General features: G+C 47.6%; 2 protein-coding genes and 1 long non-coding RNA gene across 4 annotated transcripts in view; 1 reads left to right on the forward strand and 2 right to left on the reverse strand.

The window, feature by feature from the left end:
* The window catches only part of LOC144112760 (uncharacterized), a 35116-nt gene extending 18435 nt beyond the window's left edge, over positions 1 to 16681 (reverse strand). For both annotated transcript variants that reach the window (XM_077645584.1, XM_077645583.1), the window contains exons 1-6: positions 16547 to 16681; positions 16003 to 16109; positions 13415 to 13564; positions 5900 to 6089; positions 5106 to 5266; positions 3129 to 3267 (exon numbers count right to left, since the gene is read on the reverse strand). In XM_077645584.1, coding sequence (XP_077501710.1) covers positions 3129 to 3267; positions 5106 to 5266; positions 5900 to 6052 — 453 coding nt within the window. In that variant the 5' untranslated portion in view covers positions 6053 to 6089; positions 13415 to 13564; positions 16003 to 16109; positions 16547 to 16681. The remainder of the gene's footprint in view (positions 1 to 3128; positions 3268 to 5105; positions 5267 to 5899; positions 6090 to 13414; positions 13565 to 16002; positions 16110 to 16546) is intronic.
* LOC144112761 (uncharacterized) lies at positions 16547 to 21156 on the reverse strand. The gene is made up of 4 exons (XM_077645585.1): positions 21022 to 21156; positions 17756 to 17848; positions 17195 to 17280; positions 16547 to 16732 (listed from the first exon to the last, which is right to left on the reverse strand). Exons 1-4 carry the CDS (start codon positions 21154 to 21156, stop codon positions 16702 to 16704), a joined length of 345 nt encoding a protein of 114 aa, XP_077501711.1. The 3' UTR covers positions 16547 to 16701.
* A 217-nt stretch (positions 21157 to 21373) lies between these two features.
* On the forward strand, positions 21374 to 27356 carry LOC144112767 (uncharacterized). Its single transcript, XR_013310455.1, has 2 exons — positions 21374 to 21496; positions 27178 to 27356. It is a non-coding gene; the product is annotated as an uncharacterized LOC144112767 (long non-coding RNA).
* Positions 27357 to 27544: the final 188 nt, after the last annotated feature.

Consider the following 27544-nt stretch of genomic DNA (forward strand, 5'->3'; position numbering starts at 1 on the left):
TGTCCGATTTACTTGCGAAAAGACAAGAGTCATGACTGACCTGGGCAAAGAAACGGACGAAATTGAAGAGCCGCATCACGTAGCCGCACCACTGAACAGTTCCGGGACACGCCAGCAGTTCTTATCGATGAGGAGTGTTGATGACATAGTTGATCCGGATGCCTTGATCCACGAGGAGGCGGTCTAGCAGGGTTGCCAGTGATGGTCAAAGTCTTCACCGTGAAAGCTGGCGAAACTTGTTGGCGAGTCGTTGCATTCCCGTGCTTCCGAAGTGTACAAGGCGCCAAGCTGGAGACATGAAGTAACCTGGGCAAAGAAACGGACGAAATTGAAGAGCCGCATCACGTAGCTGCTCCCACGCCCACTGAGGGTGGCAGGGTGGCAGTCAGTCATGCACCTATGAAGCAAACAGTGAAAGGAGGCAGGTGCTTCTGGCAAGAAGAATGTGATGCACCCTACCCCAAAGCAGGGCCACTGTCACTTGTGATGTAGCAGTGCCATACTCTACTTGAACACAGGGACCCCGTGATCAGTACCTTGCGCACTTCAATTCAATTTTATTTACCTTGGAACATACACATTTACAAAAGTGGGCAACAAAAGCATCTGGACCCTTAGCCAGTTGCTAGTTTGGGTCCATGCAATGAGTGCACAAAATAGCATACCTGGGCACTAGTAACAAATAATTGTAAAACTTACTTGTTAGATCAGCAAGCCTGGTCCCATTTATATAATCACTCTCCTTTTTGTGTCTTCAGGCAGTAAGCACTCATAAAGAAAAAAATACAATGTTTGTTCATATGCTCCATAAGCATAGCTTGTTGAAAGTCCACTCTCCAATGTCATGGGAATGCAAGGAAGATGATGAAGACCATGCAGCCAAGCCACATTTCATCACCATCACTGGTCGCCTCCGCACGAGACTCAAGCTTAGGCTGCTGGCATACGTCGGTGGTTCCTGCCTACACTACCTTAACTGCTTTGTGCGCTAGTCTATTCTCCCCCGTCAATAAGTCCCCTCTTCAGAAGTTGCAGCCCGTCAAAAAAAGTCCATTTAGCGGGAAAAGAAGACTAGTAGCCATCTTGACTACAAGCAATACAGATGTACACAAACACACAGTTGCTCAATGACAATCTCACTGTGTCTGTACCATACATATGCTACACCCACTTCAGGCATGCTCAAAACAGACCAAAGTATCCACTAATGATTTTCTTATACTGAACATTAAACTCTTTTTCCACTAGGTTAATAAACTGCCAAGTAAAGGTAGACAATGCTGCTTTCTGAATAGTTCCTGAACTGCATTTGCCATTTAACTCAATTTACGCAGCCCTTCAACATTTCCAAGTATTTGAAGCTTCAATACCTTTCAAAATTAAAAATATCTCTGTTCATCCCACCTTGTAGCCAAATGCTGCGGCATTTAAAGCATCTTGCAGCTGTCATGTCTATTAAAAGAGTATAGACAACGCATTTTGGTGGCATGTTGTGTTCTTCGCAGTGATGTGTAGGACATTACTATAGATGGCTCACCACGTGGTATTTCCGTTCCGCAGCTAAATAACTTATAATATAATTTTCCTCCCATGCTCCCTTGGTTTGAGTTTCGGCAGCTCTGTGATGTCAGTTTCGCATGCGTAAGGCATAAAAAAAATGCAAGATAACTGCTGCTGCTTCATGCGTTGTCATTCCAGCTCTTGAGGTGGACTGGCTTTAACGTATTGAATTAAAATGATGAAGCAGTGATTACATCGCATTTTTTGTGATGCCTTGTGTGAACTGAAACTGCAAGTTGGCATCATTCAGCCACTGAAAGTGAAACTAAAACAGCATGAGAGAGAAATGAGATTTTAAATTATTCAGCAGTTGTAGGTGAATGCCATGTGGTACTCCACGTATACTAATGCCTGGCGCATCATTAGAAAGAAGAAAACACACATCCAAAAATTAGCTGTCTATACAGCTTTAATTAACTAAATTAACCAACACAAGGAAGCAAGTCATTTGTTCTGACCACCAAAATGAACCAAAGGCAACCTGCACCCACATCTTGTAAGCAGCAACCAATGCCACTATCAGTAGTGGTGCGAATGGCGAAAGCTTTTACAGCGAGCTTTGTAGCAGAAAAAATGTCAATACAAAGCAGCTTCCCAGTGTTTTGCAACAACCTAAAGCTGAGAAATAAAATAAAAATGCTAAATTATACCTTTAATGTGAATGTATCTATTCACCACAAGCACAGATACCAGAGTGCCTCACTTCTGCTGAAGTATACTGTGTAATGTCAGCACCAGCTAAGGAATCTCCAGGTAGTCAAAATTTATCCGGAGTTCTACACTGCAGTGCTTCTCAGTGCTCGGGTGGAGCTTCAGGACATTACCTACTCTCACCAGGCCAGAAATATGCTAAACAGGCAGCTCAGGCACACAGATAAAAATTGACAAAAAAATTTGATACCGAGCTTTGCCTGCACATTCTAAATGTTCAAAGACTGTGACACTTCCAAGTGGCATTTACTGCACCTTGCTGCATACAATTGATTTGTACAGTTAAACTGCAAAAGGGGGCATGCCATTTGCTTTGACTGGCGATATGAATGGAAGGCAACTCACACCTATGTCTTGTAAACTACTATCTGAACCTTTATCTCAACGCAACCAATGAAAACTACTTTTGAGACAAGGAAGTAACGCAATGAGCAACTCAACCAATCTCAAAAGAAAGCTGTCAAAGCAAAGCTCTCTTACTTTCCATTCTGAAATACTTTGCTACACAAAAGACATTACATCAGCCTTAACACACGTGGCACAACCAAAAGCCCTCGAAGCAAAATAGGTAAAAAAACCAACACTGCAGTGATGGCCTTGACCATCTGCTTAGTACGGAGGAGGTGCAGGGTTCGATACCCAGTGCCACTACCCATCAGTTTTCTAGCAGATACAAGTTTCTCCTTGGCCTGGTGCTCAGCTTTCTCTGGGGTGAAATCTTAGGGAAAAAAAAACCTAGTCTTTGACTCCCACATCGTGCAGACCAAAAACATGACAGCCACTGTGCACCTTTGTCGCAGTGGCTTTCTGCCACCGAAATCAAAGCCCCCCGTCGTCATCATCAATAGTCCACACACCTTGGAGTCAACGTGCGTCACCAGTTGGAGTATGCCATTCTGCATCGCCACAGGAACCTGAGGGTGGTTCAAAAGCACCAGGAGTGTATTCTGCTTCTTCAGGCCATGACTCCATGTGACTATCAGCTCCAGCAGCTCCCTGCATGCAGGCACGACACAGAGCAAGGCTTTTCAGACACTTCATCAACAGCTACTGTTCATAAATGATGGCCAATTTTTCAAGCAGCTCCAGTCGGGGACTGCGGAACACTGTGCTGTCCTGGCACTAATCGACGCCTTGCTCGTTTGACATATATACTTGTGTAAGGGCTGTGTTAGTGCAAGGGCCGCAACCACGGCTTGGCAGCCAATAATTTAGAAAGAAATAAAGTCAGCCAAAAGAATTCCACTTCACGTATGTGTCATTTAAACACATGGTGCATTCCACCCGGAGCCAACAGATGGTGAAACCTGCCTACGACACTCTGTACAACCAGTGTGATCATGCTGATGACGTGTTGTTTCGTCAGACTGCCTCACTTTCTACTTGTGAGCAGGGTGTTACACCAAAAAAGGCAGAACGTTATTGGTATTATCTCCAGCAGCACAAAAGTCGGAACAGGGTGCTCCCATGCTAGTGCCGTACTTCCCTGCACTGCCCGCCTGGCTCAGACGCTAGCGGTTGGGCATGCTTCGCATAGAAGTCGCAGCAAAGATGCTTTGAAACTAGTCGCCGTTTATCATAAAAGGCATAACCATGCTACCAGTTAAGCACAACACAATACTCTGACATTAAAATGAAGGTACCACTGACGTTTTTCATGCCTTTGCCAGTGAAGCGATCAGAAAAGCGACCCAGGTAAGGCCAGCTCCCACCAATGGCTTCAGATCGCACAAGCTAAGCATTGTATCGAACCTTTGGCCAAACCATCATTACTCTCAGTAAGGTACTATGGCCCAACAGTTGTATGCACATACCTCTGCCAAAGAAGGGAAGGAAACTTTGGCCAAAAAAGTGGCCTACCAGCATCTTATTTTAGGTGGCTCGTGCTGGCTATCAAGTAATATAGCATGTCACTGTGCACTGTACCGTCCATACCTTTAATTAATGCACTATGTACTTAAAAGATTCATCACAGAAGTGCTAATACGTCATAAAAAAACGTGCCACCCCATAAACAGGGCACGGGTTCCATGTAATGGCTGCACACCGTCAAAATCGCAAAGATAAAGAGCAGTCCTTACACGAATGCCCACGGTACTTTTTACCTTTTTTAGTTTCTTTTCATTCTGGCACCTTCTTTGAATTTCAGTTTGATCATACTTCAGCACAATGCACCTGCAGGGACCCTAAAGACAAGCATTGTAACAAGCTACTGTATAAGAAACTTGTGTAAGGGCCGAACTTTTTATTTAAATTTGGGAGTGAATTTTGTAGATGCGGCTCATACACGAATTAAAAAAAAAGTACAGCCACATTTTTTTTCTCAATTATATAGTTCAGAACAGAGGGTGTGGTCCATACATGGGTGCAGCCCTTACATGAGATTATAAGGTATATATTTGTGGATCATCATTCTAAGAAATTTGTCACTCTACATAGGAACAATCGTCCACAGACCAGAAAAAAAAATTCACATCAAAGGCAAGTGCCAAATTAGGAAAAAAAAACAACAAATGCTATTTCACAAAAATGTGCTGGTTAAACTGTCCCTTCCAATAAAAACATTTCCCCAACTTCATCAATTTAACTCAACTTGGGGTAGGCATGATGCTTACGTAGCATTGCTCCTCATAAAAATAAAATGAAAAGAACACGTTGTGAAGGCAATGTCCCTTTACTAGCTGCAATTTAATGTAAAAAATTCTACCAAATTCTTGTCGGGTAATGGAGCAAGCAACCAATTACTTGTTTGGGGTGGCGAGCACCACCTCTGACCTCCCCTTGTTGTCATCACTGAACCTGAAACACCAGCATTCGGGTTAGCAAGCACGTACTCCGTGTCAGCGGCCACTTCTGCAGCATGCTGGTCGATCTCCTTGAAAAGAAGATGGGGCCTGCTGCACCCCTTGTGAGACGAGTTCAATGCCACCTGTGCAGGCTGACAGACAGCTCTCGGATCCCTTGTACTGGCGACAGTAGTGACAGCACGATGGCACTGCACATGCGGACAAAAAAACAGAGTTGTAACTCTCGCTAGTGGTGCTCGTAGTCTACTATATTCGGCTGCCATTCTGTGCTAGATAAGGTCACATGGTGTGGGAACGCAGGATGGCATCAAACATTTTTAGCTTCAAAAATCGAAAAAAAGAGTAAATAAATGAAGAAGAAGCAATAGTGACCTACACACGCAGAGAATAAGCCTCTGCATTCTGTGTTCTCCATACCTATCCACAATTCTTGATTATATTTTATTTCAGCAGAGTTGACTACCAATGTCTTCCTTTTTTGCAGAATATTTCTGCCAGACTTCTTGTGCACCATACAATGCACTGCTTCTGACACCCTATGTAACTTCTTGCAAAAATACCGATCAATGACTTTCGCTGTTTGGCCCTGCGCATCACGGGAGTTAAAAGGTGTGCACTGCAACCAGCCACCACTTTTTCATTTCTCTGTAAACATTTTACTGTGCACAACATTCTTTTTTTCAGTCACAAACCGCCTAGATTACAAGAAGCTCCTCCAACCACCGAGTGTATCCCTTAAGCACTCCCATGATTCCCGTCCCTTTTCACAATTCAAATATGCTTCCTTTATTTTTCTTTGCTGTACAGGCCACCATACCCACCAAGATTCTGTTCGGCCAAGATCCACTTGATGTCCTCGGCTGTCTGCAGCAGCTGGGCCGAAACAGCGAGAGCCAGAGACTGAAGCTTCTCCTTTGGAAGGGAGAGTGACGCCCCCTGGCGACCGCTGCTGGCGACGGCACAACAGCTGGCATCCAGGTGCAACAGCCACAGGCCACCCAGGAAGTGCACCTGGGGAAAGCAGGAAATTGAAACAGAACAACGGGCTTAGCCAGAAATGGCAGAGGAGTGCTAATATGTTCTCTGTTCAAGCAAACGGAAGTCAAATATAATGACAAACTAAATGACTCAGTTCAGCATTTAGAGATATAGTATATCTGCTTTCAACTCAGAACAATCACGAATGCCAGCGTGGCCTTTAAGCAACATACCTGTTTCTTTGTTCAATTATTCATTTAAAGTAAACATTTACATATGTATTCTTTTTCACCATGAGTGGTGAACCCAGTTGTGCTTACGGCACAAAATGCCCTACCCCCCATTTGCAAAAAAAAAACAGATAGAGGGAGAAAATAAAAGGCATCAGAATGACCTAATTGCATCATATTACAAGGAGCATTGCCAACACTGAAACAGCAAAACTCTCGGTTCAACGAACTACAGTCAACTCCTCTTGAAACAAACTCAGTTGGGATGAATTCTCAGATGAGGTGAACAATGTGTGATCATTTGGTTGGTTTCCCATAGGATTCAATGCAAAAGAAATCCGCATAAGACGAACTATTGTGCATGTCCTTCAGTTAAATAAAAAATAGTTTCACAGCAACTGTGAACCACAGCGATTCTGGTTTGGTTTATGGCGGTTTAACGTCCAAAAGTGACTCAGGCTATGAGAGACGCCGTAGTGAAGGGCTGCGGAAATTTCAACCACCTGGGGTTCTTTAACGCGCACTGACATCGCACAGCACACGGGCGTCTAGAATTTCGCCTCCATCGAAATTCGACCGCCGGGGCCGGTATTGAACCCGCGTCTTCCGGGACAGCAGCCGAGCGCCATAACCACTCAGCCACCGCAGCGGACACACAGCGATTCTGCACAACAGTACTTACAGAATGTCCGCGCAAAACCTCCTAGGAGCGGAAAAAAAAAAAAATGTTTCCACGCCAAAAAGCGCAACTCTACAAAGTAGCTTCTGTGCAGTACCTTCACTCCTGGCTGAGCACGGCGCAGAGATCTGATACGGCCAGAGCTCGGCATCGCACAAGCCACATGACGCAAGCTGCCCTCCTGCTGACTAAAAGGCGTGTAGGTACGAAGTGGAGCTGCTCATTGATTCAGGGCTGAAACAGTTGAGAGGTGAATTTTTCAACTGATACGGAGCCGCAACACACATTATCAAGGTGCTGAGGCGGCCAAATACTATCGGCATCACCGGGGCATTGCCTGAGCCAGACGGAAAGGCATGTGGTGCAGCTGCTCATAAAATTAGCTGTACAACTAGGGAAGGATTGAGATGTCAGACACATGTGCATGCCTAATCATGCAGTTGTGCTTTTGATTGCTCAGAGCTAGGGGGAAAGCAAAAACAAAAAAGGACAAAATATCAGTCGCTGCGGAAGAGAGAGGAAGAGATGCCGCAAAAATAAAACTAGACTGGTGCCGTTTTCAAGTACAATTATCAGAGCTTATTTCATGCCCTCACTCATCTGCTCACTTGATCCCACAATAAATGTTGCATGTGTAACGGGGGCTTAGGTTAATGCTGAGGCGGCGGCGACCGAGTCTCTCATCTGTTCAGGTCAGCAGGCGCTCGGTCTGAGCGATGGCAGTGCGGCTACCTCTTCTTGTTGTTGTTGTTGTTGTTAGCCTATCAAAAGATGGCACATACCCACACTGGGGGATCGGCCAAGAATCTGCTTCTTTTCCTCAGTAAATATAGGATGATGCCCTTCTTCTTCTTCACAATGGCCCCGGGGAGAAAAGGTGCCATCCTGGCGACTCAGGGTGGCGACAACACAACCGGGTCATAGCATGGCTTCAGTCGTTGGACATGCCCAGTCTCGCAAACACGTCGGCGAAGATCGGAAGACGGTGTGAGGGGCTCAATAAGGTAGTTCACGGAGGATGTGCACTCCAGGACGTGGTAGGGGCCATGGTATTGTGAAAGAAGTTTCTTTGATAGGCCGGGATCAGTGGAAGGAATCCACAGCCAGACAAGTGAACCAGGTGGGAAATCCGGATCAAGCTGACCGTCGTCATGGCGGTGTTTCTGGCACCCCCGAGTGTCTGCCGTGAGCGACCGTGCAATCTGGCGGCAGTCTTCGGCGTGCTGGGCAGCTTCAGAAATAGTTGTACACACAGATGAGGCAGGGCGGTATGGAAGAACTGTGTCGACGCGAGCGGATGGATGTCGGCCGTAGAGCAGAAAAAATGGGGAGAAACCGGTAGTGGACTGAGTAGCAGTGTTGTAGGCGTACGTAATATAGAGTAGAACGAGGTCCCAGTTCGTGTGGTTGGCAGCAACGTACATCACCAGCATGTCGCTCAGAGTGCGATTAAATCGTTCAGTTAGACCGTTTGTTTGCGGATGGTAGGCTGTACAAGTCCGATGAATGATATTGCACTCGGCGAGTAGAGCTTTAACGACATCAGACAAGAATACGCGTCCTCTGTCACTGAGGAGTTCACGAGGAGCACCGTGGCGAAGTATAAAGCGCTGCAAAATGAAGCACGCCACTTCACAAGCTGTAGCAGCTGGGAGCGCGGCGGTTTCTGCATACCGGATCAGGTGGTCAATGGCAACAATGACCCAGCGGTTGCCAGCAGCGGTGCATGGCAGAGGGCCGTATATATAGATGCCAACACAGTCGAAGGGGCGAGGAGGACACTGCAGTGGCTGCAACTGTCCAGCAGAGTGATGAGGCAGTTGTTTACAGCGTAAGGCTATAGAGATAAGGTTGAAACTTTCCAAGGGCCCAGACAATGGCCAAGCTCTCTTATTCCGACACAAAGTAGTTGGATTCAGATTTCGTGAGGGTGCGGCTGGCGTAAGCAACCACATATTCCTCAAATCCAGACTTGCGTTGGGCGAGCACAGCCCCGAGGCCAATGCCACTGGCATCCGTGTGTACTTCACTTGGGGCTTGCAGGTCGAAGTGACGCAAGATAGGTGGTGCCGTGAGGAGACTGCGCAAGGTGTTTTAGGCATCGTCGCAGGCAGGCGACCAACTCGAAAAATCCACATTGCTGCCGAGAAGCTGAGTTAAAGGGGCAGCAATGGCCGCAAAGTTGCGAATAAATTGTCGAAAATAGGAACAGAGGCCTAGGAAGCTGCGCAGTTCCTTAATGCAAGTAGGTTTTGGAAACGCAGTCACAGCACGAAGTTTGGCGGTGTCGGGGCGGGCGCCCGCTTTTGACACAACGTGGCCTAAAATTGTCAGCTCACGAGCAGCAAATCAACACTTTCTTAAGTTCAGTTGAAGGCCAGCGTCCGTAAGGCATGTTAAGACGTGCTTCAGCCGGGATAGATGAGTGGCAAAGTCGGGCGAAAATATTGTGATGTCATCGAGATAACACAGGCACGACTTCCATTTCAGGCCACACAGAATGCTGTCCATCATGCGCTCAAAAGTAGCCGGAGCATTACAGAGGCCAAAAGGCATGACGGTAAATTCATACAGGCCATCAGGGGTGACGAATGCGGTTTTAGGGCGGTCGTCAGCTGCCATGGGGACCTGCCAGTACCCAGAGCGTAAGTCGAGAGAAGAGAAGAGTTCCGCTCCTTGAAGGCAGTCCAGAGCATCATCAATGCGCGAAAGAGTTTCATGTGACCTTATTCAGGCGACGGTAATCAACGCAAAAACGAATAGAGCCATCTTTCTTTTTCACGAGGACCACGGGAGAAGCCCAGGGACTGTGTGAGGCCTGGATCACGCCACTCTGAAGCATGGTGTCAACTTGGTCTTTAATAACTTGGCGCGCTCAGTGGCTGAGACACGATATGGGCACTGACGCAGAGGGGCGTGGTCACCGGTGTCGATATGGTGGGCGACAGTCGACATGCGGGTCAAAGCGGGTTGGTGTGAATTGAAGGAGGAACGAAATTCATGAAGCAGAGTGAGAAGTTGAGTTCGTTGAGGTGCAGGAAGAGAGGCGTCGATGGAGGGAAGGAAAACGTCTGGAGACGAAGTGTCGGGTGCAGGAACCGGCGGGCTGAGGGCATTGACGTCAAGGGACGGGGAATTGTCATTTTCATCGCGGTGGAGAATGAAGTCAATGATTTGCATGGTACCCAGGCACTCACCGCGACGCACAGCAGAAGCATATGTAAATGGATTGGTCACGAACAACGTGCTAAGGCGAGCTGACAGAGTGAGGTCGGCATAAGGTATGGAGCGGTACTTGCGGCACAGAAAGAGGGGCGATGGTGTAAAAAGTATGTTGCCGTCGCGAACAAGGTTAGAAGTGAGGGGCACAAGAACAGAAGAACAGGCAGGCAGTTCAGTGTCTTCGGCAACGACGGCTGTGGCAGGAGTAGCAGAAGGGGCATCGAGCGGCGAGGAACCGCTGAGCGCAAAGAACTCAAGTTCAGCACGAGCACAATCAATGACTGCGTTATGGCGGGACAGGAAGTCTCAACCCAAGATGATCTCAAGACAGCAGGTTGGTAAAATGACGAATTCAATCACCTAGAGGATTTCCTGAATGACGACGCAAGCCGTACACGCCGCTAACGGCGCAATAGCCTGCGTGCTTGCGGTGCGGAGCGAGAATCCAGAAAGTGGGGTCGTCACTTTTCGCAAGGAGCGGCAAAAGGAGGCGGCCATGGCAGCCGGTGTCGACAAGCGCCAGAACAGAAACACCCTCTACGGAAACGGCGATCAGATTGGCGGGACATAACTGAGGCCTTGGACATTTCGCTGGTGGCGCAGTTCTCGCCTCAAGAACTGCGGCGTCTAGTTTTCCTCTTGCGAAAGATTCGGGTGCCGACACATGGGAGAAAGGGAGCGGCGACGAGAAGGTGACCGCCGGGTGGAGAAGGTGGTGCGATCAGGGGAAAGCGGGCGACTCTGTGGCATCTCGGCTGGCGGCGAGTAGTCACTGGGAGGAGGCCAGTAACCGGCAACTGGGGAGATCAGCGCACGACGATGGCAAAGCCGGGCCACATGACCAGGCAGTCCGCAAGAGTAACAAATAGGCCGATTGTCACTAGTACACCAGAGACTGCCAAATTGCCGAAGCGGTCGCAAAAAAGGTGTCGGAGCATGAGGAACTTGAGGCACAGACGCTTGAGGTGGAGCGTAGGTTGGGCGGTAATTAGGCGGCCGCGGCCGTGCGACGGCGGCAGCGTAGGTCAGGGGTGCAGCGACAGGTGCGGGCGGCTGTGCTGGTGCGGGCAGAGGGGCCGGTGGAAGGGCCTCAGGCACTTGTTCGCTGATGGCAGTGCGAAGGTCGGGCGCCAGGAATGGAGATTGCACAGAGGGGGATGGCAGAAGCAACAGCTGACCTGCAACTTCCTCACGCACAAAATCTTTGATGTGCGCCAACAGTTGCGAGCGGTCAGGTGCAGCCGACAGGCCGGCAAGCGACTCGACAGCCGCTGCTGCGTGCTGGCGAGTGATGAGCCTCTGCTTACGCAGCTCGTCGTAGCTCTGGCAGAGACTGACGACTTCAGCAACAGTGCGGAGATCTCGCGACAGCAGCATCTGAAAGGCGTCATCCTCGATGCCTTTCAGAATATGCTTGATCTTGTCCGCATCGGACATCTGGGGGTTGACACGTGAGCATAGGTTGACCACGTCTTCAATGTAGCTGGTGAATGTCTCACCCGACTGCTGAGAGCGCTCGCGCAAGCGGTGTTCGGCACGTAGCTTGCGCACAGCAGGACGTCCGAACACTTCGATGAGGTTCGCCTTAAAAGCAGTGCATGTGGAGAAGTCTGCTTCGTGGTTTCGAAACCACAGGTTGGCAACGCCAGTCAAATAAAAGAAGACATTGTTCAACTTGGTGGTATCGTCCCAATTGTTATATGTGCTCACCCGCTCGTATGATGTGAGCCAGACTTCAGCGTCACGATTGTCAGAACCGCTGAAGAGTGCCGGGTCCCGCTGCCGGATGGAGCCGGAAGAGAGGCCTGGTGAGCCAACCTGCACGGCTTGGTGGTGGGCGGCATCAGGCATAGCGGGCATAGCGGGCGGCCGGTAGCGTGCGGTTGCACAGGTCCAGGGTGGTACGAGGATGCTAAACCGAACCTCCACCGAATGTAACGGGGGCTTAGGTTAATGCTGAGGCGGCGGCGAAACCACGGCGGTGACCGAGTCTCTGGTCTATTCAGGTCAGCAGGCGGTCGGTCTGAGCGATGGCAGTGCGGCTACCTCTTCTTTTCCTCAGTAAATATAGGATGCCCTTCTTCTTCACACATGAATGAATTTTTATGGCGCAAGGGCAGCTGTGGCCGAGTGCCACGGAACAAGGTTTTATTTTTATTTTATTCACGGTGGGGTCAAAGACCCATTTCCCAAGCATTTCACCCTAAAGAAGCTGAGCACCAGACCAGCAGAAAACTTGTACCCATTTTATCTCCGGTGGGTACCCGGCAGCCCTGGGGAACCACAATAAATGTTCCATTTGCAATTGTCCTCTCATTGCATGGCCACTTTATTCAATCTTTCATATAACATATATTCGGATACACTTAGCATTCTCACATATGCCTTTTATAGTGGTACATCTGCTAAAACAAACTTCTTATAAGACCCCAGACTATAGTCAGATGATGAAACAGTAAAATTCTGCTTCCAGGTGAAGGCCGAAATCTGCCAAAATGTTGGAAAAAAATGTGGTCCTTACCCACATATATACAATACTTCCAACTCCCTCTCAGGATACTGTACAATATAATGCAACAAATTTTCTTACAAATGAACGATTTCTGAAATGCGGGTTCTGCTTCAAAGAAGCATTCGCAAAACGAAACGAACTTGAAAGCTTATTCTGCAATACAACTGTTAACCAATTCTTCAGACTTTAAGATTGGAATGCATTTGATTTTTCTGACTTCTCTGTACCTCTGTGAGACATTGCAGTAAACTGTGACTGAAATTTCACATGCGCCACAACTTGCTGCTTGACTTTTCGGAATGCCTTCATGCTCACCTGCACGTCGCCCCAGCAATCATGAAGGCGAATTCTGAATCCTATTTGAACTAAAAAACTTAAACAATTTGTTTAAATCAAACTCGTTAACATTGGTTTAGATGACCAGACTAACACGTTTCCTATGGGATGACACACAGCTCACTAACTGCACATTGTGCGCTTTTTTTTATTCTGCAACGCCTCCATTCTTTCATTTGTGCGAAGTGCCACACATGACCCTGTATTAAGCTTTATGTACCCACAGTTCCCAAAACTGGCTAAAGCAGCCTCTGAAACCCTAAGTAATTGAACACTTGCATTTCATCTCATGAGTGTGTTTCTATGTAAAATGAGGACACATACACACAAGCATGCAAGCACGCATGCACACGTGCAAGGAAGAAGGTTAGGAATGCACCTTGAATAACTTCTGCATCAGCTGCCGAAACTGATCGGCTGCTGCCCTTGCTGACCGAGTGCTCCACAACTGTACCAAATATGTTGGCAAGAAGGTCCAAAGTACTGCAGATGGCATCGCCTTGTTGCCTTAGAATCCACATGGGGCTTTCTGCAAGGTTTCAAATAAAAACGGTGCAGCACACGTCATACACAAAAGTTCACAGTAACTAACAAACACTCGCGCATCAAAGCAGAGGCAGCAGCTGTGAAGCAGTACGCTTGTTTTCGATCACTTCCCAAAGTGATTCAGACAATAAAGGACACCGTAATAGAGGGCTTCAGATAATTTTGACCATCTGCGGTTCTTTAATGTGCACTGACATCCCATGGTACACGGCCCTCAAGCATTCTGCCTCCATCGAAATTCAACAGCGGCAGCTGGAATCGAACCCACACCTTTTGGGTCAGCATCTGAGCACCACAACCACTGAGCCACCGTGGCAACTTTATTGACAACAAAGGATGGCTTATGTCATTAGTGAACTAATGAGAGTTCTGTCTAGAAAGCAGGAGGCAAGTAGCTGTTAGTGGCATCAGAACTGTAAACCTAAGCGGTCAAGTCCCATGGGTAGCATTTCAGCGCATCTTGTAAATCATCTGTGCTATGCAGTCGAGACCGCTTATAACAAACATGAGCGTCACACGGCGCCCGCTCGTTATATCCCGAAGTTCATAGTAAGTGGACCAGAGCTTTAAAGACAGCTGCTTGTCAAACGAAAAAAATTTTTCTTTGCGAAAAAGTCCGCGATGATCGTCTCTTTTTGCAGTGCAGATCCGATGATTTAGGTTTCCAGATTATTTTAAGCAGAAGCGTGCTATCACCGAGGCCCTTGGCATAGAAGAGTTGTCTGAGGCTATCTATGTAGCTCATTGCTACAGGCGCGCTTATGGGTGCTGGCTCCGAAGCTTCATCCTCATCTGAATCCTCTGCGTCACTCTCGTCCCGCACTTCAGAAACGATGCTCTCGTTTGTGCACTGTTCCGTGGTGTCGGCGTCATCAACAGAAATAAAATCATTCCAACCAATGTCATGACCCCCCATGTCGGAGTTGGTGACACGCCGCCACAAACTGCCGCTGGGCTGGTCATCTGCCGAAGAATCAGGCTTGGCATCAGACACTGTGTCGACGAAGCCGCCCTTGCGGAAGCAGTTTTGCTAGCCAGTGGCCGTCACCACCGCACAGGCCGCTTTCATAATCTCTACCGCTGAACACAATGGAAGTGGGCTCGGTGTTCCCGTCCGCCATCCCGAATTACAACCTGGGCCCAAGATTTGAACTAAGCCAACGAAACGTCCGCACCGCAACAAGAGTGACAAAAGCGCGTGATGGGGTGGGCGTGCAACATGCACAGGTGGCAATCAAGCCAATCAAGCTAAGGATACACACGCACAGCGCCATCGGAGAGACCAATGAGGGGCGTCCGTGAGTGTCAGTGCGGCCACCTCTTGGCTCCCACGGAAAGCCTGCTTCACAGTGCGTGGCCTCCGCGATCGATACTGGCGGCGGCGTGGTTGATCGCAGAGGCCACGCGTGGATTTGGAAGAGGGTGAGGATAAAGGAGTGGAGTTGCGAGGAGGGGCGGGAGGGCGATCTTGGAAGTCGCGTCAGCAACGAAAGGGTAGCTCGCTCAAGTGCGGCACGAAACAAGGCGGGCAGTTCGCTCGTGATGAGGCTTGGGAAAGCATACCGCACGCTGGGCGCACAAAGGGGTTGGAGGCAGGTTATCCCGCATCACAGCGCCGGGTTTTAACCGTCCGTTCGCTGTAACCGATCAGCAGGGCTTAATGACGTTTGTTATACATGTGATTTAGTGCCATTGAAATAATGTATATTTTGACGGTTGCGCAGGTCTCGTTCGTTACAACCGAAAGTTCATCTTAAGTGGGGCCGTTATATGTGGGCTCGACTGTACATGCAACAACTTTTTTAAAACGAAGATTTCCTGGGCCTGGTTACATGCAACACTGCACTGTGTTTTGCCGCTTGAAAATTCGTCATGTGGTATGAGATTACGGTGATCGTTGATGTTGCCAGCTTGCAGCTGGCTGTAATTTGAAGGCAACACCGAGGCTACCAGACAACCACGCCTGCACTCTATCACTCGTTCTGGAAGCAGCCAGTGGCAAGCTGCACTTGGAGCTGTTGCTGCATGCTGGCATTAACATTGCAGAACTCCATGAAACTAGTGCAGCCAAATCAAAGAGACCTTATGCTGTCAAAGTGTTCTCTGATATGAGGCCACCCGTTCGTCGTCCTGCCTGCCATTGCACGCCGTCAGAGGTAAGCAAGCGACTATGCAGCATGAAATTCAGGTTTGAGTAAAGCTATTTCGACGATCTCCTTCCGCACCATTCATACCTGGACACAGCCTCCATTCGGAAGTCCATTTGAATTAACCGGTGTGAGATCCATTGCGTCTGAATTAGCGAGCATCCGACACTCGCTGGGACCGAGCCGTCAGTTTGCATCATCCGGATTTCCGAATTAACGGAGGCCAAATCAATGAGCTTTTACTGTACTTGGGAAAAAAAAATTGTTAGCTCACCACAGTAAGAGGTTGGTCAATCTTTCCAGCAGCCTCCCCAAGATCAGCAAGAAGCAACTCCGCGATGGTGTCCACATCCTCAGTCTCCAAAGCGGCCGTTATCTTTTCTGCAACAAGAGTCAGAAATGAAATGGCAGGTGCAGCTTCCTTGGAACAGATCCTTCTCTGAATGAAGGAACAATGTTAATGAGCTTGCACTGCAAAACAGAGGGCATTTCCTTCCTTCTGTTGCCTCCTGTTAAGTACTATGTTCAAAGTCGTACAGTTTGGCACATTAGTAGACTGTGCTAGGTGCCAAACATGAGCCAAACATGTTGCACTCAACAAAATGCACAAGCAGAAGCATAAAAGCTCGGCAAATGCAGCAAGGCATCACACAGTGTCCTTGTCATGGGAAGATGGAAGCACTGCCAAGAACCAAGAAACCTCAAAAGTTCTACCCCAGTTCTTGGAGCCCTTCGTTACACACATCAACAACTACTGCAGGTGATAATCAAGACCTCGCAGGTTCGTAACCGTGGCAAAGTAAAGCACTTGCACTCACTGTCAGCAGTGACGTTGGTGAGCTCTGGCAACCGCTGCAAGAACGTGCTCGCGTACGCCAGTCGAGCAAGAGACACCTCCGAGGCCTCCATCAGCATCAAGAATGGAAACACCGTTGTGAGAAGTTGCCCCTCGTCCAGTGACGAGCACAGGTCATCACACACAAACACCAGTGCGCAGGTCAAACCTACAACAAGCACGATGGCAGTTGTTGAAAAAAAGAATGGCTACTTCAAAAAATGGGCTCTGACTCGTCAGTTATGTGAGCCACTTTGATTAACTTTCTCCTTGCTTTCTTTCAATCTCCTTCTCCCCCATTCATGAAGAAGTGGGGTGAATGTATCATATTTGAAACTCCACCTACGTGCACACCTCAGGCATCAAACACACCACAAGACAAAGCCTGTGAAAAAACTTCTTAAGCTGGCATAAGTTATGCCTTAGCTAAGGCTCCATCCCAATCAACCCCAATCGAATGAACGTGTATGATGCCATTCTGACAACCCCTCATGAAAAAGAAAAAAAATGTGAAAGGAACCAGAGAAAAAGAAAAATATGCGAACCAGCAAAGGCCATGCGTCGATTAAATGCAGGACAATTATAAGAATACACGCATGCTAGGAGCAGAGAGGGGACATTCTGCACACACCATTTCTTGCTCTGCTCTGTGGGCTCAAACAGGAGGCGCCTCAAGGTGCCAAGGACAACTCCTTGCTCCAGAAACTTGCACAGATCCTGAAACAAAGAACCACTGCAGATTGAAAGAAACTGCAAAAGGATCCCACAGGTCAACTGGCATGTAGACATGACTGAAACATTACCCAAAAGATGAAAATTTACAGATGGGTTGTAATTCTCTTTCCTGGCTAGTTCTACCACCATGCAGCCACAATCAAAGAACCTGAACCGAGGGGCTACAACACAGTATTAAGTAGGGGAAAAGGCACAAACAAATAAAAAGAAAATCGGACTTGAATTACAGAAACATTTCTTTTTTTACTGTTTTGCCAACTGCTGTCACACTTATCCCTCACACTACTCCCAGTGCATATGTCATTCATAATAAACTGCTGTTAGCATGTTTTCTGTAATGCTTTTATGCAGCAACAGCAAAGCAAAGGTGAGTAGGCAAACAGTGACAACAATTCAAAGTGAAATCAGTGACAACTATTTAATGCAATGCATGTAACAGCTGACACAGTGCACTCACCTTGCCAAGTGCAAGCACTGCTTGCACCAGCTCTGGTTCAGTGCCAGCTAGCCGAATTTGGAGAGAATCCCGAGCAAATTTTTCATCCACGTCCTGCACAGTAAAGGCATAATTCTGAGCCAACCACAATAATCAAATGTGCTCGAAATGCACCCATCATGCTAGCTCAAACAAATAGTGGACATTTTTATCCACATACTATACATTCCCCCAAGACTTGTAATGGGGTTGGTTCATAGCCCTGAACAATCTGGATCCATGGTTATGCCAAATATGACCAGATGTACCAGCTGGCAGGTAAGCTTGGTCCAGCCAAGAGGTGAAAACTTTGCTGACAGATCGAAGGATCTGTGCTGACTAAATTAATTTACAAAAGAAACAATTGTTGGAGAGAACAGAGAAGCACTGAGAGAGGAAGAGAGGTGGGCACGGCGCCGACAAGGCAGAAAATAGTACGACACATGGCCCCAGTTGCAAAGGCACTCACTGCAGAGAGCTTAGTTGGAAATTGGTACCGATGAACTGAACATCACAGAAGAGGTGAAGCTCTCGTTGCAGCTAGCACTTCTAACGTACCCTATCATCTTTCTTCAGTAGCCATTTAAGGTTCCAGTTAATAGCTCTGCCTTGGTGTCCCTTGTGGGTCTTGAACTATGGTCACTTCCCAGAAGGATGGTACCAAAAACCCAGAACTCTGAAGGTATGAATGGAGAGCTGAAGACTACTACAGAAGCTGCTACCGAGAACACTGAAAGTGTAGAACTTTACACTGCCTGCAGCCAGGACCCGACGTCCTTGAAGAAGAAAACCAGTTTCTGCACTAGAGCGACAGAAACACCGAGCACTGACGGTATTTCGTACCAGCATTACCTGTGCACTTTTCTCTTCAACTTGAAAAGCTTTGTCGTGCACGGCACTCAGCTGGCATTGCAACAGTAATTGAAATCTTGGCAACCCGCCATCCTCCCTATCCAAACCCGTAGTTGAGCTGCATGTTAATCTGACCATTCTTTTGATAGAGGCATCCCCGCCCAATGCGGAGTATGAAAACAAAGAGCGCCTGATGACTGGGAGCTAGAAGCCAAGCTCCAAAAGCAGCTGGAAGCTGCGCCTCCATCTGTTATAGATTAATGTGATGCGAAAGGGATGCGGAACTGCAACATGCTACCAACTAAAATCCACGTGCATCAGTTCGCTATTGAAGCTCTCAGGATGCATCAGAGAGAAGCGAGGCCAATAGGCAAACTTTTTAGACCAGAAATCAGCAGGTTTGATGGAACTATGCTCATGACTATAGCTCCTGGGATCAGTATGAAGCTTCAATACATAGCAATGAAGCTCTATCAAAAGTCATAAAAAAGCTACTGCACTGGAAAAGCAGGAGATATGAGAAGTCTTTCCTTTACTGAAGAAAATGACCACAGTGCACCTGACCTAGTTAATGAGCAGTCTAGGAGAAAAGAACTTGCTCTAAATGATCACAACTCACCTGCTATGGCTAGCAACCATTCTGTTCATTGGCGACACAGAAGCATTACAGCATTTAATGATGAAGTCATTAAGAATGTAAGATGCCTTGGGTGTGGAGCAGTGGAGCGCAGTGCGTCACTCAACAAGCCTGTTGAGAACTTTGCCCTGAGAAATGATAAAACAACAATGCAAAGACACAACCGAAGCAACCAAGACCGGTTTGAAGGGTATTCCGCATGGTTAGACTCTGAACAAAGAAGTTCACAGCAAAGAATAAATGCAAGAAATTGTCGGACTCATACAGAACCAAATAAACTCGGGTCAAGTCATTACAGGCATTAAAGCAGAGACTATTGCACTGCACGCACTGCATCTCGGGTATTTGAGCATCCTAACAATTCCTGACAGAATGAATAGGACTCCAGGCACGCTTCGTCATATATATACCGAAACACATTATGACAGATGCTGAAGGCTACATATATACCCCGCTACCCACAATGAAGTGCCTTCATTGTGGGTAGCGGGATTGATGATAGCGCACCTGCCTTGGAAATTTGTTTAATGTTTTTTTTTTTTAGGGGGGGGGGTTTATCGCATTTGGGTGATTACAGTACATCTGCGTTTGACGGGACAATCTTACATGTGTGTGTGTATTGTATAAATTGACTTCTTACTGTCGAATAAAATTCAGTTGTAAGTTCAGCGCCTTCCGTGTCTCTCGTCTCGTCCTCTTGTGTGTGTTTTAACGCTGGTTTTTAATGCGATGGATAACCACCAACTCGCCCAATCCTCAGTTCTTCTGCAAAGGTGTGCATGCAACCTTCCAAATCCACGCAGATTTTTGTTTTTGCAGCCATACTCATTTTTGTTATGAAATTAAACTTCAGGGCCTATGTTTACGAACCGGTGTGGACAGTGGTGGTCCCCGGTCCGGCGCACCCATATCCCACATGCGGACGCTACAAAAACGGGCACTTCTGACCTCTTTCAAAATTTCAGAACCATTTTCTTGACGCTGCAACATGATGGCTTTATAACTTGGTAGGGTGGCTTCACCATAGAGCAGTGGTGTCGCGTGAAGAAGGCACACGCGAAGCCGAAGTTGAGTTTTTATTTTCAAAACAAAATAGTTGTCAAGGAAGTTGCCGAAAAGACAATAACATGCCTGACTAAGCGTAAACTTCCTATAACGTCGCACATCACAGAATGGACGGCGACAGATGCCACACAATATACATACAGGTTTATTGTCATACATGTCTGCCATATCCCCCCCCCCCCCCCCCCCCCCCCACCTTTTTCTAGCTATGCTCAGACCTGCTACTACATTTCGCTACATTTCGATGCATTTCGCATAGCGCAATCAAGAGGGTTATGCCTCAAAGAGACAACTTTAAATCTTGGCCGTGCACCCTAGTGACCACACTGCCGAAGCCAGCGTGCATCCAAGAATCAGCTTACTATGCATACATAGGCATGGAACAAAATATACAGAAATTAACCCACCTTAGTGCTATGCTGCTGTATTGCGCGTGCTTTACATAATACTTGGATCAGGCCTTTTGTTCTTAGATGAGAACTACTCTCGGCGAGCTGAGCGACCGTGCTTCCTGCGGGCTGGGATAATTGGGCTCTCGAACCTATTCTCTTGTGGCCTCTCGTGGTGAACGAGCAACCTGCGAAACGGCATCCTGAGTCGTGCAACTCTCACTGAGCACCTTTAAAATGCACCGTTCCCTCCTCGCGAAAGAAAAGGAGCGCGCCACAGACCTTATGAATGGAACTGCACTTACCGTTTGTGTCTGCCGAGCTAGCGAAGTAAAAAGACCGTGCACAAGGTGCAAGTCAACCGAGCGGCGCGCATTGACCCTTGGCAGAGCGGCACCATTTGCAAGCAGGCGCCTGTGCTGGCGTCCCATCGTTGTCATGACAACAAGTGCTGTACTTCAATGTCTGTGCTTCGAAATTATTTTTTTCTCGTAGAAAACATCACTTGTAACAACAATCTGCAACATTCGCTAAGTTTTCTTGACAAACGCGACACATCGCCGAACATGACGTACGGGCGCTCACAGCCAATCCTGCCTCGCTTACAACCAGGTCGAAATAACGCAAGCATTATTTCAACCCATGACGTCGAATCTGGTTTGATCAAAAAACTTCACATCGGCTTTTTTTTTTTTTTCCTGTTCATGTTTGAGCCGAGTTGAGCATTGCTTTAGTAGCACTACGGCCGGTCGGCGGGAGGAGTGTGCGATCGTGTTGCACGTGAGTAATTTGTTCTTGCTATCTAGCGTTTGCAAGTTGTTTCCATATTTTTGTTTTCCATGGGGGTGAAGTTTCATGGCATGTCCAGTCCGTCAACTATTTCTTACCGTTCTCAGATACTTTGTCCCCTTACACTTGAGCATTGTGGAAGAGCCGCAGCTGCTCTTAAGATGCTTTGTGTCCTTGCCTTTGTGCAGGGCAGCAGCGGCGTCTTCCGCAGTGCTCAGGTGCGTGTGGGCAAAGCATCCAAAAATGATGACTAGCTTGGCTGGTATTTTCTCTTGGTCTCTGAATGCATCATATGGTCACAATTTGGCAAAATTATGGACATGTATACCAGGGAATCGCTTCGAAAAGTTATCCAGAATTTGTATTGTGAATAAAAATAGCACAACACGCATAATTTTTCGTTTTGTGATACTGCAGATTACACGAACCAAGAACAGAACAGCAAGGTTCTACTGTATTTCTTTGAAGGGCTGTGACGGCTTTAAAGGGTGTCTAGCAACCTAGAATTGTCAAGAGGAATTTCGTTTACCTGGAAAAATCGGCGAGTTGTGAGGGATACCATCAAGAAAGTGGTCAAGTCTCGGAAAAGGACAGGCTGAAATTAACGCAGAGGTCTGCTGCGAGTTTTAACGATACTGCGAGTGTCCAGCACACGGTCCGTTCTTATTGGCATGACATATTTTTGCTTCTAATGAGTATTAGGCATGGCAGCCTGTCTGTTCTAGCTGTCTTTTTCTTGTCTTCAATTAAGTGAGCATTGTGTATACTGGTTCACTCTGTACAGGTTGCCACACTGCTCATTAAATTTGGTCTGGTGCATATGAATAGACACAGCTACATTCAAAAGTATTTTCTGTGGAATAAGCCGTAGTCATAGTAATGTGCAGAATTCATGCACTTTCAGTATACTGATGCGAGGTGCCACGCCACTCCAGTGTGGCATCAAAATCGATCTGTAAATCTTGCTCTCAGGCCCCGTCAATCTTGTAGGCTGTTGCAGAAACAAATAGAGGCTAGTTTCTCTGCGGTTCGAGCTGTGATGACGAGGTCGTAAAAAGCTGTTTCTTTTTGTGGAAATCGCTTGATGCTTGTCCTGTGGCATTGCTGCTATCGAAAGGGATGCCAGAGTGTGCCTTCATTGGAAAGGCAGTAAAAGGCAGTGCTTCTCAGTGATGAGCAAACCAACCTTTCAGCCCTCTTGTTCAAGGGTTCCTTCTTGAAAGCCTGAAGTATTCTTTTGCAGTACAATGAGCAGTGTATGGAGCCCCTGAAAGCATGCAGTGTGTTCCGTTTAGAAATTTTCCAGAATTTTTTCAAAGTAGAGTTGTTTGTTTCTTTTGTGAAAGCACATGTAATGTCAGCACATATGGCCACCACTCTTATGAACCATTAAAAGAAAGCAAGAACTTGTGAGCATAATTTTAACAGACTTCCAAATCTAGGACTCCGGATCGCCCAGGCACTTTTCATCTAGTGAGAAGGGAAACAGCTGCTGAAATTCCTGCACGGATTCCTAGTTGAAATGTGTCAGCATCTCTGGGTCCGTTACGGCCAGGGATTCCAGTGTGGTGAAACCCATGCACAAGAGTTAAGTGGGCCATGTCCCATCAAGAATGCTGCATCTGGGGCAGCATTCCACAGCTGGAGGTGTCACAAGGGAGAGTGGAAGAGGTCGTCTTGTTAATGCTCTCACTCTTGTTGTAGCTTAAAGGGACACTGAGAAGAGCTCTATCAATTTTTTTTTGTTAGCAAAATCTGATAGTTCGGCATTTCATGGCTTTGTTGCCGCTTGTCCGCGAGCGAAAGGTGCATTTATTTCAAAGAAATTTGGATTCCAAGTGGAAAAAGTTTTTCCCGACGCTCCGATTCAAACTCGAGAACTCTTATGACGTCACAGGACGAAGTGACGTGAAACGTGACGTAAACGCAGACTCCGTGACTTCTGGCCGCTAGCGGTGCGGTCTAGCAGCTGCCAAAATGAAAGCTACCGCCGCCGCACGTTGAAGGCGTCTATCAGGGGTTGCTACCGTCGCTTCGTTTACGCTTGCACCGGTGTCTTGCCAGCGTAACGAGTGATCCCGTTCCCGAACCCGACGACGAAGTTCTCGCAAAAACTCCAGCCCACATTTCAGCGACCTTAGCCCCAGAGAGCGTGTGATGCTTTTCAGGGAGCACAGTTAGGTTAGGCACCGGCGGGTCGTTTCCCCCTTCCTCAGTGAGCAGCCGTTGATAATCAGATATCATAACCCCAGTGCGGGGAGTCGTGAAGGGCCAGGACAAGGTCGGCGCGTTGCGCCCATCGGAGGCTGACCGGGGCTTTGGGGACAACGGATTGTGATTCCTTTAACGGCGCGGTTGCACGGTGCAGCAGGCTGCATCGAGGTCTCCCACGGTTGCAAGGGCCAATTAAAGTTACTTATTTATTGTTTTGCCACAAGAAACGGGTGGGTGCTCAAGGGCGCTTGCGTTTAAAGTTGGTGGCTTGAAACTAAAGCCGACGCACTACGCTTCAACGGCTTCCGCTAGATCCGACGGGTCCACTGGATCGGGCTCTCGCCCACTTACATGTACCTTCAGATGTGTACTTTGAATGGATTAATTTAGCCGAGAGCTCGAAAAGAACAGCTCCGCCCAACTGCCGAAACTATTGAATTACGTCACAACGCGCACCTCGCCACGGAGCCGAATCGGTCTAGCCGGGCCGGCGGCGGCTGACGCATTCGGCGCGAAATAGAGACATGCTCAAAGCACTCCGCCAGTGCGGTCAGTGTGCGCCGAAGCCGCTGAACGCGTCAGCGGTCAAGCGCAGTTGGAGTATAGAGGGTCTCGCTTTGGCCAACGTAACGTCACCATGCAGCGTGTGCGCGCATTACGCCGGCGTATAAACGTTCCTTAACAGAGCCTGCGCTTAACCACTAACCAACGTATTCGGTGGCGGCATCTATGGGAGCCACTGAAACCCCCCGCCCACTCATTGAATAAAAAATAATCCTGCACCGAGGTTCGGGATCGAACCAGGGCCTTTAGCGTTTTCAGGCGGAGATGCTACCACTCCGCCACGACGGCTCAAGGTTAACCATTAATAAAGGCGCTTCTAGTGAATGCACTCTTCCGATGCAGAAGTCTTCGCACTTTCGTTACGTACATCCTGGCCTAACAGCACTAGGCCGTCAGCAATTTTTCTTAACTGCCTTGTACCTTATCTCCCGTCCCTAATAAACGATTTCCGTTAAGTAGTTTGAAGTTGCCTGGCACAGCCGGGAATGTTTCGCCGAGCGAGCGTGCGAAGAGCACAAGTGCTCTTTATACTGTGAACGGCCTTCTACGATCACCGACCATCGTGCCATCATAGTTTTTCATCGGCTGTGGCGATCACCTGACCAGCCTTAACAAGCTCCTTCAAAGGTTAACTAGCACTTGGAGTTCCTCTGCTGTTCGGCGCTTGTAAATCGAGGCGCGTCAAAAACAAAGCCTCGGGGCACGCAAAGCGCATAGACGCAAAGCGCCATATCAAATCGAAACTCTCCTGGCTGCCTGTGGCGCCGCCAAGCATCAGTTTTCTTTGCTTCCAACATTCAGGTTGCCTTTTGTCTGTCTTCCTTGTGTGATAAAAGTGCACTGTTGGTTTTAAAACAAAACTTACTTTAATATTGAACCGTGCAACCTTCCTTCGATAGCCTCAAAGATTCGCGACCTCCATGTAGGCAGGACAATTCCTCCAAGGTGGCGTCTCTTGTCCTATGACGTCAGCACGCTTGTACTTGCGAGATCGACCTGTGGCGGCGATACCTGTATTTTGGTTCTTGCTATTTTCTACCTTACAAGAGCTTTGTTTTCAGTAAGAGTGGCGTTCTTGTGATCAGGAGCTGGTATTTTATCGATACAAGCCAACTTCAATTTCTGCTCAGTGTCCCTTTAAGCTGCTGTTCATCGATTTTTTGTGTCATTAATGTTTCTCAACAATGCCACATCACGTCATACGCCTTTTCAGTGTCTGAACTGTGACAAGAGCATCTCCACCGCAGCCGTGGGCTCGTGCTTGAGTGCTCGCCTCGACTATGGGAGGTCGTGGGTACGATTCCCGCGGCCTCCGGTCCACCAGCCAATTAATCCAATGGGAACAGGCGGCTCCCGGCCTAGTGCTCGGCTCTGCAGGGGTGCACTGTGTAGGAAGGATAGCCTGCGCCTCAAAATTCCCGTCAAATGCGGACACAAAAATGTCACCACGTGGTTAAAACCCGCAGTCCAAATCTCTCACCTTGTGCCAGTTACAAAACTTAACGTTCACTTCTCTAGCCTCAAGACAGATGTGCCATAGCTCTCTCCGCTCACAAACCTCCTTCGAGCAAAGTGCAGCGGTATTTTCTTGCTACCGTTGTGGCTGGCTCACACGCATCGGCAGGTGTGCATGACTGGTTTAAAAAAAAAAGATGGGACTTCTACCGCACCAGATGGATTTAGGGTTGTTTGACGCCGGAACGTATCTCTGATCCGTCAAGGCAACGGTTTGGTCGAAGACCCTTCTCCCAAGCATCTCACCCTAGATGAGCTGAGCACCATGGGGGCGAAATCTTAAAACCGGTGGGTACCCGGCGGCACTGGGAATCAAACACAGCACCTCCCGAATGTGAGGCGGATGCTCTACCACGAGGCCGCGCTTCAGTGCTATGATCTTTGCCAAAAGGCCGAGAAATGAACAGTCGAAAGATTGTTGTTCAGCGACTTACAAAGTCAAGCTGTCATGTTTTTTCCTGAACACAGTTATGGCTCAGACTAATTGTACCATTCTACATGATTTTTCCTCATTCATTGAGATGCTCAATAAGCTTTAGGATGCGATAAATTATAGAGAGGAATGACATGTGTCTTTTCATCACTGCATTTTGTGGAAACATGTTTGCGTTGTAATTTCAAATATCTGTTTTATAATTTGAACTAGTCAAAAATAAAGCATATCGCAGTACTGGCCGGCATTTCGAAAGGCCCTGATATGCACAGCATGTGTACGAGACCAGACGATGCAGCGGTTCCTGTGTCACTACTATTGGAGCCCACATGACCAGGGTTGCTGCTCTTCCTTGGGAGTGACGTCATAATGCACCCCGACACTCAGAAACCGAAATCGCTCAGTATAAATAATGCGATAATATTTAATGTGCATATTTGAATTGCAGAGCACGTATCACATGCTGGGTGGGAGTATGCAATGTTTGAAACTAAGAACACTCCAACCAAAAATTTGATGTCTTCACCCCGTTTAAGGTTTTGGGTTTAACATATGGAGCTTGTGACCTCCTGTGTGCCAGCTTCAGAAGCCTTTCAGAAACTCTTTCATTGTTTGTCTTGACTATTTTTATTCATTCTTGGTCTCTGCATTGTACACACTTCTTTTTGTGTGTGGTTTCTCTGGCACATCTTGAACAATGTTCCTTTTATCCTTTTTTTTTTAGGATCTTTCTAGTGTCCATATGCAAAGCCACTACAGGAGTGCGTGGGCTGCTGCTGTAGCCTGTTGGGAGATGTCTTTATCTTTTTTCCTTCATATGCATTCCATTACTTGTGTATTTGTTTGTGGGTTTCTCTTAGTGGTTTATTAGTTGCATTTTATTGTTCTGAGCTTGCATACTTTTTCTCTTTTCATGGCATCCAACCCTGTGTATGACTGATACTAGTGGAGGGACTGCAGCAGCTGACCTTGCATGGCGCGGCATTCTCTGGTCCAAGGCTCCTATTCCCCGTTCCAGGCTACTGGCTCAAGAATGTGCCCACAAGTCTGCACCTTGGCGTACAGGCAGTCGCATTAGGCCCACGTCGGCCAGGACTTCCTTGCCAAATAAAGTATTCCTACTGACACGCCTTGTTAGTAATTAATGAAGTGTATGAATAAATGAGTAACAACTTCGTTGGCCGTATGGAAAAACCGTGTTACAAAGCAATTTTATTTTTTTAAGATTATACCCAACCACCACATTGTTTCCTCTGAGTAACCTACTCATATTTGAGGTAAGTGCTTGCCGTGTGTCGCATCACAGTCTGAAG

Source organism: Amblyomma americanum, chromosome 1 (genome assembly GCF_052857255.1).
Source record: "Amblyomma americanum isolate KBUSLIRL-KWMA chromosome 1, ASM5285725v1, whole genome shotgun sequence".
Lineage (NCBI taxonomy): Eukaryota > Metazoa > Arthropoda > Arachnida > Ixodida > Ixodidae > Amblyomma > Amblyomma americanum.

Bases quoted from the DNA above. Each gene is read 5' to 3' on its own strand.
- LOC144112761 (XM_077645585.1), bottom strand. From the start codon at position 21,156: ATGACAACGATGGGACGCCAGCACAGGCGCCTGCTTGCAAATGGTGCC. The intron at 17,849-21,021 runs GTAAGTGCAGTT...TTTACTGTGCAG, and splicing joins TAGCTCGGCAGACACAAACG to GACGTGGATGAAAAATTTGC. The intron at 17,281-17,755 runs GTGAGTGCACTG...TCTTTGTTTCAG, and splicing joins CAGTGCTTGCACTTGGCAAG to GATCTGTGCAAGTTTCTGGA.